This window comes from Trachurus trachurus (assembly GCF_905171665.1).
Source record: "Trachurus trachurus genome assembly, chromosome: 6".
NCBI classification, from domain to species: Eukaryota; Metazoa; Chordata; class Actinopteri; order Carangiformes; family Carangidae; genus Trachurus; species Trachurus trachurus.
This window is the reverse complement of record NC_139897.1, coordinates 6,409,939-6,425,624: the sequence shown is the minus strand read 5'-3', so window position 1 is coordinate 6,425,624 and position 15,686 is coordinate 6,409,939. Positions and strand designations below refer to the sequence as shown.

The window sequence follows — 15,686 nt, the reverse complement described above, 5'->3', positions numbered from 1 at the left end:
GTGAGCTATGTTGTGTTGATACAGTGCAGAGAAAGTAGTGAAATCCAACTATTTTATTTTTGCCAACTAGAGTCTGTTCATATGTTTGCATAAATATCTTTTGATTTGTGGGCTAACATTATGCATTTGTCTTATCTATATACTATTTTCTCTCTTCACAGAATCTTACTTTGGGGACAGCTACTGCACTTTACAAGCTTTCCAAGATGTCTCCACCTTCCACCTGTCACTTCAGATTAAGACAAGTCGGCGAAGTGGGCTACTGCTCCTGGCTGCAGGGATGGAGGACTACCTTTTCCTTGAGCTCCAAAACGGTAAAATACAGGTGAGTGGTTAACAAACTGTGGTGAAGGCTGATGTATTTTTAGAACGGGTTTTTTTTTAGAACATTGAATGGTCAGTCCCAAAACTCACCAGGTAGCACCACTTGGTGATTGGTTTCCACCTGTTAGCACAATTAGCACCTGTGGTGTGAGCCTACATAGAGATGTAGAGAAGTGAAGCCTGTGAGTTACCGTATTATTAAGATGCATTTTACTTAAGAATCATTTAAGACAGGGAGAATGTCTTATACATTGCAGTGACACTAGAGTCAAATGTTATTTTGGCTAAGTAATAACCTACTGGTTCATGCTCTGCTACAGTTTGAAAGGCATCAAATACGAAATATCTTATTTAAAGAGAAATTGGGTGCATTAGCTGCAAAATGTACTTCACATATTGAATGCTTTACAAGGAAGCAATATTAGGTTGTGAAGACTGTGAATTTAAATGGGCATTTTAGATCCATTTGTGCTTCAGTGTGGTATTTGTATATGACACATTTCATTAGGTGCTATTTCGCAACCATCTGAAATTGATCAGATTGTCTCTCTCTTGTTGTCTTACTGGAATAAAAAGCCATGACATTTTAAATTCTACAGTTAGAGGCTCGAAAAAGCAGCAAAATAAGTGTCAGGTGTGCAATCACAGGAATTCATATATATTTACCCAAACTTGTTTTTGTAATGGGGTAGCATCTCAAAGTGTTTGGAAGGGAATGTGACCTTTATTTAATCTTCTGCATTCTGCTCTACCTAGTGATATGAGACACTGTAAACAAATAGACATAAATTAAATTGCTTCATCTGCCTTGCATGTGTATAATCATGTTTAACATCTTTCAATCAAAACTCAGATCTCTGATGTTATCGATAAAGCTTTCTTGAACTGGCTCTTTTTTTTTTTTAATGGTTTAGTTTACACCGTGAGCACACCTAAAAAAAGTTCAGGGATTTTTAGATACACTGCCAAAACCATAAATGTCAATATTCTACGTAGTAAAACAAATCTTGACTGTTTTATGGGGTCAACGAATTAGCCTTTCATAAGCGAAAGGATCCAGAAGTGTTCATGAGCAGATTGGTTGATATTGTGGTCGAGAAAAAGTTTATTGTTCATAAATATTAACACAACTGCACAAGGTAATTTAATTCACTCCCTGCAGAGGAGGCATTTCATTTTAAACATTATCCCTGGATATAATCAATTTGTAAGGACAACCAAATACTGAATGATAAATACTTCATATGCTACTATATATATATACTGTATAAAAAAAATGGATATGTATTTTATTTCAAATGTTTTCATTTTCCTTCAGGCCCGGATGAACATGGGGGCTGGCGAGGTCATTCTGTCCTCCTCCCAGGGAGTACAGCTGAACAACCTGCTGGACCACAAAATCTCTCTGATGCTGCAAGATGACAAACTCACCATGATCATTGACGAGCTATTTTCCACATATGTTCCCGTGAGTGATGATGGGGAACAGCTCAATATCGACCAGGGCATTTGGCTTGGGGGAACAGGAGACCTGGACACTCCCTACCTCAGCAATGCCATTCCCCCTTTCCGTGGGTGCATGACCGAGGTCAAATTTGAGTCTCATCAGTTTGATATCCTCAGCACAGCATTTAAACAGTGCCACGACACAAAGGAGTCCTGCAGCAGTGAGTTTGAGGCCGGTGATGGTGAAGCAACTAGTTTCAGCACCCCTGATTCCTTCATTTCTTTTCCCACCTGGAGCGGAGCCAGTGGTGCTCCGAGGGTCTTGGAGTTCCTGATGAAAACCACCATTGAGGACGCATTGCTTGTATTCCACCCTGGCCGAGAGTCAGACTTCATCGCTGTTGGTGTTTCGGGTGGCTTTCTCAAAGGAGTTCTGGACATCGGTGGTGGCATGGAGGTCCTGGAGAATACCCACGTGAAGCTGGATGATGATCAGTGGCACAGAGTCAGGGTTCAGGTCGGTCAGGATTCTTTCTCCATTAACGTTGATAGTCAGGCCTCCTCCCTCCCCTTTGACTCATCAGAAAAACTGGATTTGGTGGGAAACCTGTATTTGGGAGGCATCCAGGGGAAGATGAAGGATGTTTTCCGTGAAAGCGGCTCCTTAAATCGTGCAGAGGAGGAAATTACAGTGGAGTCCTTTATTGGGTGTTTGGGAGAGATCAAAGTCAATCAGAAGGACAGAAGCCTGCAGGATGCTCTGGTGACTAAAGATGTTCATGTTAAATGTGAAGGAGAGGATTATGACTACTCAAGTTACTATGATGCAGACGCTACAACTTCTCCTCCCGTCCAGATCCGATATGTTGATATGGACTTGAATGAACAACATTGCTTCCCGACAGCCGACACGCCAGAGATATTCAAAAATGTTTCAAAACTTCTCGATGTCATCCCATTGCTTGTGCCTGAAGGTGGGGAAGGCTTTCTTGATATCAGCAACCTAATCCCTACATTTGACCTCAGTGCTGCAGGAATACGACAGTCGGACATTATCTTTACTCTCCAAAATGACCCGTGGTATGGATTGATTGACATGAACATCAACACAAAACGCACACTGAAGTTCACTCTTCTGGATGTTGTCAATAAGAAAATTAAGTACATGCATGACGGAAATGAGAGGCATGCGGATCAGATCCAGCTGGAGGTGGTTGTTCACAGCAGTGGTTACCTTCCAGAATGTCTAAGCACTCCCCGTGAGTATGTCATCCCTGTTGAAATACTTCCTGTCAATGATATACCACAGATCAGTGGAGGAGAAATCACCATCACAGAAAATGGCAGAACTCGTCTGAGCCCCAGCCTCATAAGAATCACGGACTCTGACACCCGCTGTGATGAATTAGTAGTCACTGTTACATCAGAGCCGTCCATGGAAGCTGGTTATTTAGAAAATGGTCAACAGCCCGGAAAAAGCATCTCAGAGTTCACTTGCAGGGAGTTGAAAGACGGGAATATCTACTTTGTGCACAGGGGGGGTCGTGCTGCTGGGATTACCCTGGAAGTGTCTGATGGACAGTCAGTAAGCCATTCAACTACTCTCCAGCTGTCTGTGACATCACCACATATGACCATTGTCACCAACACTGGCATTCTGTTGTCTCAAGGAAGCAACTCGTCCATAAGCATTCAAAATCTGGCTGCCATTGCTCATCCTCGCAATGGAGATATCCTGTATAACGTCACGGAAGCGCTGACATTTGGAGAGCTGCAGATCATGACAAATGATGGAATGTACAAGCAGATTACCACTTTCCATCAATCTGATCTGGATCAAAACCGACTAAGATATGTCAGCACTGACTCGAGGGACCAGGAAGATATCGTGGTGGAGCGGATCCAGTTCGACACCCATCTGGGGCAGTTCTCCCTTTGGAACAACACCTTTCTAGTGAAGATCACCCCTGCACAAGTGAAAGTTTCTAACCTGGTTCCACTGGAGATGGAGGCTGGTGAGGAGCGAAAAATTGGACTCACAGAGCTTCAAGCTGAAGTACAAGGAAAAACCCTAGATCCACAAGCTATAAGATACGTCATTGTCAAGCCTCCAACACTGGGTAGTCTAAAGTTGTTTGACAAAGAGTTAGCCGAGGGTGACACCTTCACCCAGAAAGACGTCATGGGCAATACCCTTAGCTACAGAGTTCGGGTACAAAGAGCTGTGGATAGCATAGACCAGTTTCAGTTCCGAGTCTTCTCCGAGGATCAGTACTCTCCAACCTACACCTTCCCAATCAACATCCTCGCAAATGCAGATGCTCCCGTTTTGACCAATGAGATGATGGTTGTCTTGCAGGGCGGTGAGCATACTCTGAACAAAAACTTTCTCTGGGTGCAGTCAGCAAGCTCCACAGATTTCGTGTACCGAATTAGTCAAGGACCAAAGTATGGGCGACTGATAAGGGACTCCCCTGCTGGGCAGCCCAGATTTGAAGGGGCAATTAGAGTATTCAGTAATGAAGACCTCCACCTTGACAGGCTTATTTACAAGCACGATGGCTCCAAGACAACCAGTGATGAGTTCCATTTCTCATCAGCTGATCAAGGAGGAGACAGTTCAGATGTTCAGGAAACAGTGAGTGGTGTTTTTAGAATAATGATCCAGTCCAAGAACGAGCATGCCCCCGTGAGGGTTGTGGATAAGATCTTCAACGTGGCCCGCCACGGTCAGCGTCTGCTAACAACCGACGTCATCCAATTCAAGGATGACGACTCAGGTTTCAATGACACCCAGATAGTCTACGCTCGTGAGGGGATCCTCTCAGGCAATATCGTCTCGACATCTAATCCGTCACTGCCTCTTTTCCGTTTCACGCAAGCCGACCTGCGAGATAAGAACATCCTCTTCATTCACCACGGAGCGGATCGGGAACGCTTCTCGCTCCAAGTGTCGGATGGCTTCCACAAGACCACGACTTTACTCGAGATCCAGGCAGGCGAGCCCTACCTGCGCGTGGTGAACAACACAATCATCGTCATCGATCATGGAAGCACCAAGACCCTCAACACCACCCTGTTGAGCGCCGACACCAACATGGACATCAGAGATGACGGCGAGATCAAGTTCCAGATTACAACACCACCTAGCGACGGCCGAATCATCGTGAGTGGGATTGAGGCTTCGGTATTCACCCAAGAGGACCTGAAAAAAGGTGTTGTGTCATATGAGCATAATTATGAGAGTCTGAGGTCCAAGGACTCTTTCGGCTTCGCAGTCCAAGCACAAGGACATTCTGAGGAGGGCACGTTCAGGATTAAAATATTCAAGCAAGGTTACTTCTCTGAGCCTGAGGTGGTAACCAACGAAGTCATCATTGCCTATGAGGGAGAGCACACCATCATCAACCAGGATCATCTCAAGGTAATGTTTACTTACTGTGAGATCTGCACTTTAAATCTGCAATTTGCATTCATTTTCCTTCATGACGTTTACATTTGTACCGCACACATTTGGTTTCATTCAAAAAGACAGCATTTAATTGTTATATAATTTGGCAATGACAATGTGACAGCAAATCATCTTTGTCTTTTCAAGTTTATTTGTTCTGTGTGAAAAAGATCTTTCACATGACTCTTTCAACCACACTGCCCTGTTGCGTAACCCTGTCTCTAGTCTAAATTATAACCAGATGAAAGCGGAGCTAAATATGACTCTGCAGTTGCTGCTTTTCATCTAGTTTATGTACTAAATTACAGTCTATTAAGTGTGAAAAACAGGGCATTAAGTATCCCCTGAGGAGCTTCCTGAAGCCCACTGTAATTTATAAGATGAGTCTGCCTGCACTTCATCTTGAAAGCAATTAATAAGGTTTAAATTGTCGGACCATTCATAACACATTCCCTGTACATATAGCTTGACTTTTAAAATAATGAGGAGCATTTCTGAAAGTAAAATAATCCTCCTTTTAAACTTTCATTTCACAATAGTGCACACATCTTGAAACTGCAGTATTGACTGGTGAAGAACCTCGACACCCAGCGCACATACTATTGAAATATGTATTGAACGAAGCCTTGACAGAATGGCCTTTACAGGATGTAAAATATTGACTTAGCTTCTGGGAGCCTTTCCAATATGTGTCCTTACTATGAAATAGAAAGCAGTATGATTTTGTGAAATATTATCAAACACAAGCATGACTGCTAAATACCGCAAGGCTTTAGGCACCAGAGAGTTTATTAAGACTTTCCAAAGTGGGATGACAGTAAACCTGCCTTAGTGTGAATCTACAGCTTTACTGATGTGTCTGTTTTGGTTCACTGTACTGTCTAACACTGTGCCCCAATTTCCTGTATAGACAACTATAGTTGTCAGTTTACACTATGTATTTAATCTAACTTACATTATTTAAATGAACAGTAGATCAATGCAGTGCACTAACTTTTAAATGGCATACTGTGCCTCCTAACTCCTTGTCAGTCAAACCACATCCCTGAAGCACTGCTGCCAATTTCAAATGAAAACAGTTTTTCGACATTTCATTAGCTAATCTGATTTGTTTTGCCAACTGTTGTCAGAGAAGTTGCACAACTTTCTCCTATTTTTGTCAGCTGAGGGAACTTCCTCTATTTTTCTTATGTGGTGTGTTTGGGGACAGAAACATTCACCCTAACCACACGGAAGAAGTCAACCAATTAAAGCATTGTCGCCATTCAGTAAAAACAAAGTTTGGTGATTTAAAGTTTCTCAGTGTGACTGAATGATTAAGTGTTCTTTTTATGGGATCCTCAGCTTCTTTAGCGAAATTAACCATTCAAAACCCCCTGGAAAGCACATGCACTCCCAAAGCTGTTTTTCTAAGCTCATGAAAAGTTGTTAACAAATGTTTTTGTACAGTAGATGCATGATTTTCACAGCACAGCATGTGTGTCTTTGATTTATCTGAATAATAATTGTTATTTTGTGCAGAACACAGTTACAATCAGGGCTCTGTATGGTATTTTGGACACAGTTATTAACAGGGGTATGTACTTATGCAAATGTATCATTCTACAACATGTAACAGTACCAATCACCTGTGCTTTTCTACACTACCTTTGCTTTTTAGGTGGATCAAGCCGATATTCTGCAGACAGAAATGGTGTTCACCATTAAAGAGCCCCCTCGGCTTGGTCATGTGGTCAAGTTGACAAACAGCTCAGACGGCACGGCCTCACCTGTCCTCGACTACATTCACTCCTTCACCCAGGAGGACATCGATCAGGGGCACATTCTCTATGTGTCTGCATCCATCCAGGTTTGGTGGCATTTGATTTATTCCGTTGTTATAAATCAAATGTGGCAAGATGTTCCCTTTCATATTCACACTCAAAGTAAAGTCAAACAAAAAGCCAGTCTCAGCCTATCATGGCTCAGAGGCATCAGGTTTAATTTTAGTATATCAATGAAGAATTCCAATGTCCATTTCTTTCAGGGCAATGACGCCTTCACAGTGGATGTCAGTAATGGCTTTACCACAGTGGAGGACCTGCGGGTCTCTGTGAACATCGTCCCCCGTCTGATCCCCATCCAGTCCTTCAACTTCACCGTGAAGGAAGGCCTCAGCAGAGTCATTAATGCAGACATTGTAAACATCTCACATCCCTTCTACAACTCAATAAACATTGAGTTTATTGTCGAGGAGTCACCACAGCATGGGGACCTCCGCTACGTCGATGGAGACGAAGTCACTTACTTTACGTGGGAAGAGGTACGTTGTGTCTTTATGGAAGTAACAGTTTGGTAACACTTTATTTGACGCCTATCTCTATAATGCATTATAACCATACTTATAATGAGTTATAATGCAGTTATAGCACTGTATAACTGTTGTTATAAAGCATTATGATCATTTATGAGTGTTTATAACTATAGTTATACAATGCTATAACTGCATTATAACTCATTATAAGTATGGTTATAATGTGTTATAGAGATAGGCGTCAAATAAAGTGTTACCCCACCATTGCCTCCTCAATCAAATCGTACTCCCTTTTTCTCTTATGCATCACCATTGGTGTAATGCCAGCTCCTATCTTCCATATGCATTTAGCTTGCATTATATCCACTGTGTGAATCCAAACAATTGTCTCTGTTTGGTTTTGACTAAGTGAATGAATGCTCCACTAGAGTCAAGCAGCAAAGCAGGCTAATATTGATGTGTGGGTTTGTTTCTTTGAGCAACACCTTTCACGAACAAGTAGTCATGCGATTCATTGCCAACATGAAAACATTCATTATACCCACTTTAAACATTGCAGGGTTACATTGATTTAGCCTTTTATTGCTGTTTTCAAAGATCCACTTAAAATTATGTCATTTGTTTTTTTGTCCTTCCTATTGGCAGATAGTGGCCTTGTCAACTGAGACAGAGATTTTTCATACGCCAAATGGTTGATGAACAGATGTTTACTCACCAGATAAAAAAAAAAAGTTCAGCATCAAACTTGATTCAGTTACGCAAGATTTGTCTTAACTCTTACTTTGCTTCTATCAGAAATGTTCTTCTGAAAGAAGCATGCTGACCTGCCAGGCTCTGGCCTGTCCAGTCTTGTTATACTACTTATTAATAGTGAGTCACTGTAGTGTCCAATGTGCCCTCAGTACATTATGATAACCTCCTGTCTTGTTAACATAAGAATGACTGAAGTTCATTCACAATAGCCAATAACCATTACTGCTAGCAGCAAAGAAAATGTAGGCCTACATAAAGTATTTTAAGGATTAAATAGAATTGATTAATAGTCCAGTATTTGAATTTCACCCAGGCAGAGATTAATATGTTTCTTTTTCACTCTGGGAAATTATTTCTGAGAAGACCCTTTAAAAAAAAGTATCCATATTTTATCCTATTTAAGTGACTCCGGGGAGTGTAACATCCTCCTCTCCTGACTAGACCATGGTGGTTACCACAGCAAGGCATCACCAGGGAACTTTCTACCACTTACACACTCAGTGCTGTTTTGGATTTGTTATGTTGTACCAGATAGAGAGAGAGAGGAGGGAGAATCTGGGAGCTGCTGCAGCAGCACAGTTATCTGGTCTCCCTCCTTGTGGTTCAGAGGCCCCAGCTTTAGGAAAATATTAAAAATGCATGAGTAGTTACCAGTGGAAAAACCTCATGCATTCTGAATGGACCACATAGTTTAGTGGAGCACATGTGTCTGGACACATATCTTATAGCTTGTACATCTAGCGCTGCTCTGCCTGTACTCCTCTCTACTTTGCTGAACCATTGTGGAAAAACTGACGATGCCTTTGGACCGCCTTAAGCCAAAATAAACTGGCCCGCTATATTCCTATAATAATGTGTGAGTGCACCCAAACCTCCTGCACTTTGCTACTGCCAGACTCACTCATACTGTCTCTCATAGACCCTAATGTGCAACTCAAATGGGCCCAGTAACATACTGTAGCAGCGATTGCACTGGTATAGCAGAGAGGCAAATGTGAACAGACATATCATCATCTGCCAGTATGGAAATGAGAGAAAAGCTTCTTTTATGCTGCTTCTTGGTGATTTTTATGCAGGCGCTTTTTTTTTCTCTCCTGTTTTCTTTTATTGTTACACTCACTACATGAAACGTAATCAGTTCCTACAAATGAGTACCACATTGAGGAATAAACGTCCAAGCTTCAGTCAGCATTTAGAACCAGACTTTATTTGTTCCAAAAATAAAAGTCGGAAGTCTGTGTACCTTTTTCTTTACTGCATTTATTTCCCCCTCTGAGTTAAAAGCTGTTTTAAGGTCCACTGGGCAAGTCCCCCTACCCTTGGGAATGGACAGTGGACCTACTGGAGTGTGCAGTAATTTTGTGATAAAGTCATCATTTGGGGTGGTTCACTGAGGTTATGTAAGCGAACAGTAACATGGAGGGGGGGGGGTAGTGAGGAAAAACTGAGAGTGACTCATGCAGAAGAACTACATGAACACCAACCACAAGAATGCTAAATAAGTCTATGTGCCGTGTGGCCCAGATGTGTCACATATGCATAGAATCTGTGTCAGACAATGTATGGTGTTTTGCCAACCACAGCGCCGACTACGATTCACTTGGCTTTGAACGATAAAGTCGCGAACGCCTTCGGTAACATATGCCGTGCAGAGCGGGATCCAATTTTGAAGAAGTACAGGAAAATCTGAAACACTTAGCTCTAATACACCTTAACTTTAATCAGGTTCGCTTCTCCAGCAGGTCTGCATTAGTTCCTCCATCTGCGGAAACCTATTAAAACCCCACACGCAGCACAGGTGCCTTTTTATTTTTCCACAATGTACAAAAATGTTTTCAGAGACAAAATCAGCAAACCCACAAAACGCAACAGGTACACAGAAGCTGGGATATTACATCAATCATAAGTGAAAGCGAAAATAAATTATGCAGCTCGTATCAAATATTGACACACGCATCAGTCTTTTCTCCGAGTAGATCTGAAGGCCACATGCCCAACAACCACCCACTGTTTATTGTCCCAGCGAGAAGACTGATTGTCTACCCCGACTTTCCCCGATCAGTAATGATGATGGGGGTTGTTATTTCCACAGGGATGCCAGTCATATGGGATCCATTTGGTACTTCCTGCTCTGCTGAAGTGGGTCCTCTCATCCCAGCAGCTTACTGGCTTTTGTCTTACACAAAGTTTCAGCCTGTCCTCTTTTGCAAGGGGAGCGTCCTTGAAGCTCTGTAAATTTGTCAGATAGTATCAAAGGAGGAGGTTTGACAGACAGATTATTATGTGACAGGACCACTGACCTGAGAAACAACAACATCATGGGATGCTGAGGTTTCCTCTTGTCCGCGCAGGGGAGTCAACAGAGTTGGCTTGTCCTGGCCGCAGGTGCTGTTTTCCATCTAACTGGCTTGACACTGGATGACTGATTCCTTTGTGCATCTGGTTTCCCTCAAGGTTTGGTCCCACAGGGGAGATCCTCTCTGCTCCGGCCCCGCTGCCACACCGTAGACCTGATTACAGCCTTTAACTCAGAACTTTTGAAGGGATATACTATGATTTGCTCAGGAGCTAAACAAAAGATACAGTGTGGACTTCAGAAAGATTTAGTTTTCTTAGAGCAGTGGATGTTTTTTCTCCCACATTAACTGAAATAAACACTGAAAGGAATAGTTTGACACTGTATAAATACACTTCCCATAATGCAATCAATCAGTCTGCATACTTCCAACTTACCCTTAGCAAAAAATAGTTTATTAAAGTGTAGGCTACTCATTTTATACTAAAACTGAGGCATAAACTCTATATTATATACACTTAAGAAAAGTATTAGTGAAGTATACTTGGCTTATACTGAAAAGTATAAAGAATAGTCTAAGACTAAGTACATTAATACTTAGACTTACACTTATACTTTAATACTAAAGCTTATACTTGTACTTTAGTATACTTTTTACTTCTTTCTGCCACAAAGTATATCTTAAGATATACTAAGTATTAGTACTTTGTGGCAGAAAGAAGTAAAAAGTATACTAAAGTACAAGTACTGTATAAGCTTTAGTATTAAGTGTAAGTCGCTGAGGTTCCTGTTACGTGTTTTTTGTTCCGGTCTTGCAGCAAAGCATCAACGTTAATTAATCGATGCCAAATTGTCACGTGATGCATTGCGATGTATCTCCACATCAATGAATTGCACCCACCCCACAAAATTACCTATAAAGTATACTTTTATAAACTTAAAATGTTCCAGTTTAGTCCAAAGCAGTATTAAATTAGTATACTTTAGTATGCTACAAGTACATGGTCCATAGTATACAGTACTTGCTATACTTGTACTTATACTCAAGCATTAATAAAATGCACTTCAAGTGTACTACTTTTTGCTAAGGGTATGATTCTAACATAGACTTTCTGCTATTCCTGAATCAAGTTGTGAAATGAAGCTCTAGAAGAAAATGAAATCTTGAATTTTTAATGTTTTCCAATTGTCACTTACTTCATCCAAGTAAACAAAGGTATCATGGCTCCCTTGTTTCTGTCCTTTGGATATAAGTGTAAAGAGACACACTCATGCTGAAATTTCTCTCTCCAGGCCTCTTAGCCTTCCCTATACTTTCTCATACTTCCTAACACTCAGGTCTGATTTGGGAACTCGGTGACAACTGGATCCTTTTTTTGTCTCCTCCAGGTGAAAGCTGGACACGTCTACTACATGCATGACAGCACCGAGAGCACCGAGGACAGCTTTACACTCTCCGCCACGGCTTATGAGATTGAGCGCCGGAGCGTCCCCGTCACCATCTCGGTGACTGTCATCCCAGTCAACGACGAGCCGCCAAAACTGACACGTAACACGGGCATGGAGGTAATGTTTTGCTCCTTGAAAGAGCATTAGCTGTTACTCTGAGCTCTCCTTCAACACACTCAACGGCTAGAAGTGTAGCTGTAGGGAAATCTTTTATACCTTTTATAAAATATAAACTTTGAGTTAGTTTTTCAGGCTGATGAGAATTGGAGCTGACCACAACCATCATTCTGTGTAAAGGAGGAAGAGCAAACTTTTCTTTGCAGTCTGTCAAAACACTGGAATGAATATTTTATGCTAAAAAAAAAAGATGAAGCCGTGGAGAAAAGAAGTTCCCCACAGGTACACTGCGCTTTCAGTAAATAGCTTTTCTTCTCGTTACCATTGTGGATGTGTTTGCACTGTGCCCTGCTGGAAAAGAGAACTAGTCTGACTCTGTGTGTTTGTGATGGAGAGGAGGAGGCATTTCCACCTGCTGCAGACTCTGTGTGATTAATCTGATGTCAAAGACACACAAAATATGGAAGCAGGGCAGATGAATGGCTGTGGGGTGGCTGATGAGAGTCTGACATATTTAAAGGTCACTTTATGTAAGAACTTCCTCCTTACTGCGTTATGCTTTTGATTTAGTCTTGATTTCTCACACTAAATCCCATGAGATTCACCCCTCCACCCCCGGGATTATTTCAGAATCAGAGGTTCAAGGGTAAATTGATCAGCATATCAGCCCGATCTTAACTAGAATCATAGTTTTAAGAGTTACTAAACTCTGAACTCTGAGTGAACCCTGTGAGTTGACTGATCTCTCTCTCACATCCATACTGGATAGTTTCATCCGCACTTACAGCCTGCTGTCATGAATCCTGTATGACCTGAGACTTAAATCGACTCGGCGCTGAAAGTATAATAAACACAGAGACGTTTTTTACTCTCAGATGCAGAGACTGACCTCTCAGATGATGACGCGTGCTGCATCAGTACAGTTGTGGCCCTAGTAGCCTATTTGTGTTTATAAAGAGCTTAAAACACAAGTGAATTAGCACGTTCTCGGCTTGTCTGCCCCACATTGTGGAAAGTGAATCATGTAAGTCCCAGAACTATGAAGGGGCGGTGATTCACTACAGTATGTGTGTCATGCAGTGACAAGCAGAACCTCAGGTTAACAGTATCTGTGTGCATTTTGTGAGGCAGTCCTAAATTTGCTAATGATGTCAGTTTACCCTGCTACAGGGTTGGAAACAGTTTACCACTGGAAGTCAGTGTCTATACTGAGGCACATATCTTAAAGGAGACATATTCTGCCCCTTTTCCACAAATTAAAATAGTTCCCAGGTGTCTTAAAGACATGTCTGTGACATGCTTTGGTCAAAATGCCCCAAGGATCAAACATCACCGCTCTTTTCATCCTCTCTAAACAGCCCTGTTCAGAACGGCTGGTTTCAGTGCCTGTCCCTTTAAATGCTGCTTGCCCCGCCCTACCCCAGGGGTGGTATTATGCAAATTCGAAAACAAGTTACATCATTGCCAGAGAACCAAGGGAACAGCAACAACATCGATTTCAACCTAGGGAGCCTGGGCTGGAAGGCAAGACAAACGCCCAAATATATGTTAAAGAGCCACAAATTAATAATAATAATGTAATAATACATTATATTTCCATAAATGTCATGAAAAATTAACTTTAAGTTTTTACTTCAAATATGTCAAAATGGGAAACATTTATCAGAATCAAATATATTTAATTAATATTTATAAGAGAACTAATACATTATTTATAAATACTGTGATTCTATCAAAATAATTGATCCCCAGCCCCAAAGAAATCAGTAATTTTACATCATTTCACATACATATAAAGTATATGCATGCTATGCAGAGATTACAGCTACCAAGACATGTTGTGCTCAACATGTGCCTAAATTTACACGATCTAAGTTTACAACAGTTTTCTTTCATATTCTTGATTTGCAGGAGAACTGTACCACCATGTGATGTGGATGGAGTTATGCTCCATCCCGTGTGTACTCTTTCCTTTATTCTATCATCAACATCTTTACTAAATAACATTCTGTAACTAAATAATGGCATCCCTATAAATAGTGTTTGTTAGTGGATATTCATTAGTGTCTTTGTTTAAAGGTCCCGGGTTTAAATGGGAGACATAAAACTACACTGAGATGGTTTTCGGTTCCTTAAAATCACAAATATATTTTCTCATGGATCAACACATGTGTTTGTGATTTTAAGAACTAAAAACCATCTCAGTGTAGTTTTACATCTCCCCCTCTCAGGCTTCTCTCTGGAGCTGTAGTAACAACAGGCTTCACTGTTGGAGTGATGGAATGAAAATACAGCCGATCTCAGCTAAACACTCACTGAAACCGAATCCTGCAAGTTTGGATGATGGGTCTAGGTGGGCAGAGCCTGGGGCATGGCTGAGCGCTTTGTTGTGACATCACAAAGTTACAGGAGTCCTGGCAGTTTATTTTAAGTCTCACTTAGAGTAAATTGTTGTGTGTAAAAATAAAGGTTGTATGTATTTCTTGTTGGCTTTGATACCTTCACAGTATTAATATAGAACCTAGAGCTGCGTTATAATCTTAAAAACACATGGAAGTGTCACTTCATATAAGATGGGACCTTTAAGTGAATCTCTAGGAGGATCACAGTGTGTTTGCAATTTTCTGTCAAACTGATTCACGTCTGTCATAAAAAGTAAAGTTTTTGTATCAGTGACGTAGGTTTTACTGTAAGAGTAGGCAGGCAGTAGGAAAAAGCCAGCAGTAATCAGCTCACAGAACTGGAAACCCACTGTGTCATTCAGCCCTCCCTGCTCTGCCTGCAGCTCCACGTCTCCGTGGCAACCTGTATTTTTGGAAAACCAAGATGGTCGACGAGACCGCGGCTTTTTGGCAGAGTGAGGGCGGCATCCAATCCCTGCGCCTCCTCAGCAGGGGCTGCAGAATGTAACATAATCATATGTGGATGTCTAACCCACACAGAGCCTGGGCTGGCCCAGAGGCACTTGGATTGATTTAAAGCAGGAAACGTGTGTGTGTGTGTGTGTGTGTGTTTAGTGACCTCTGCAGCAGATGATCAGACATGATGACAAACATGGCTGTGATCAGACTCCACTCAAGTTCACCATTGATCCCACTTGGCTCAGTCTATAGGACACAACTGGTCTCTATTAGAGTTTATGGTTCTCTGCCTGCTCCAATATGACTTTTGTCTCTGAATAGTCCCACTATCTATCTATCTATCTATCTATCTATCTATCTATCTATCTATCTATCTATCTATCTATCTATCTATCTATCTATCTATCTATCTATCTATCTATCTATCTATCTATCTATTTATTTATCTATCTATCTATCTATCTTTCTCTTTCTATCTATCTATCTATCTATCTATCTATCTATCTATCTATCTATCTATCTATCTATCTATCTATCTATCTATCTATCTTTCTTTCTCTCTATCTATCTATCTATCTATCTATCTATCTATCTTTCTCTTTCTATCTATCTATCTATCTTTCTTTCTCTCTATCTATCTATCTATCTATTTATCTATCTATCTATCTATCTATCTATCTTTCTCTTTCTATATAT

At 41.2% G+C, this 15,686-nt stretch overlaps 1 protein-coding gene across 1 annotated transcript in view; it reads left to right on the top strand.

Moving 5' to 3' along the window:
• cspg4 (chondroitin sulfate proteoglycan 4) overlaps positions 1-15,686 on the top strand; it is a gene marked incomplete at its 3' end in the record, with an annotated part of 77,235 nt that overhangs the window by 46,643 nt on the left and 14,906 nt on the right. The window contains exons 2-6 of the mRNA XM_083973711.1: positions 162-325; positions 1,643-5,194; positions 6,882-7,070; positions 7,248-7,523; positions 11,953-12,129. Coding sequence (XP_083829837.1) covers positions 162-325; positions 1,643-5,194; positions 6,882-7,070; positions 7,248-7,523; positions 11,953-12,129 — 4,358 coding nt within the window. The remainder of the gene's footprint in view (positions 1-161; positions 326-1,642; positions 5,195-6,881; positions 7,071-7,247; positions 7,524-11,952; positions 12,130-15,686) is intronic.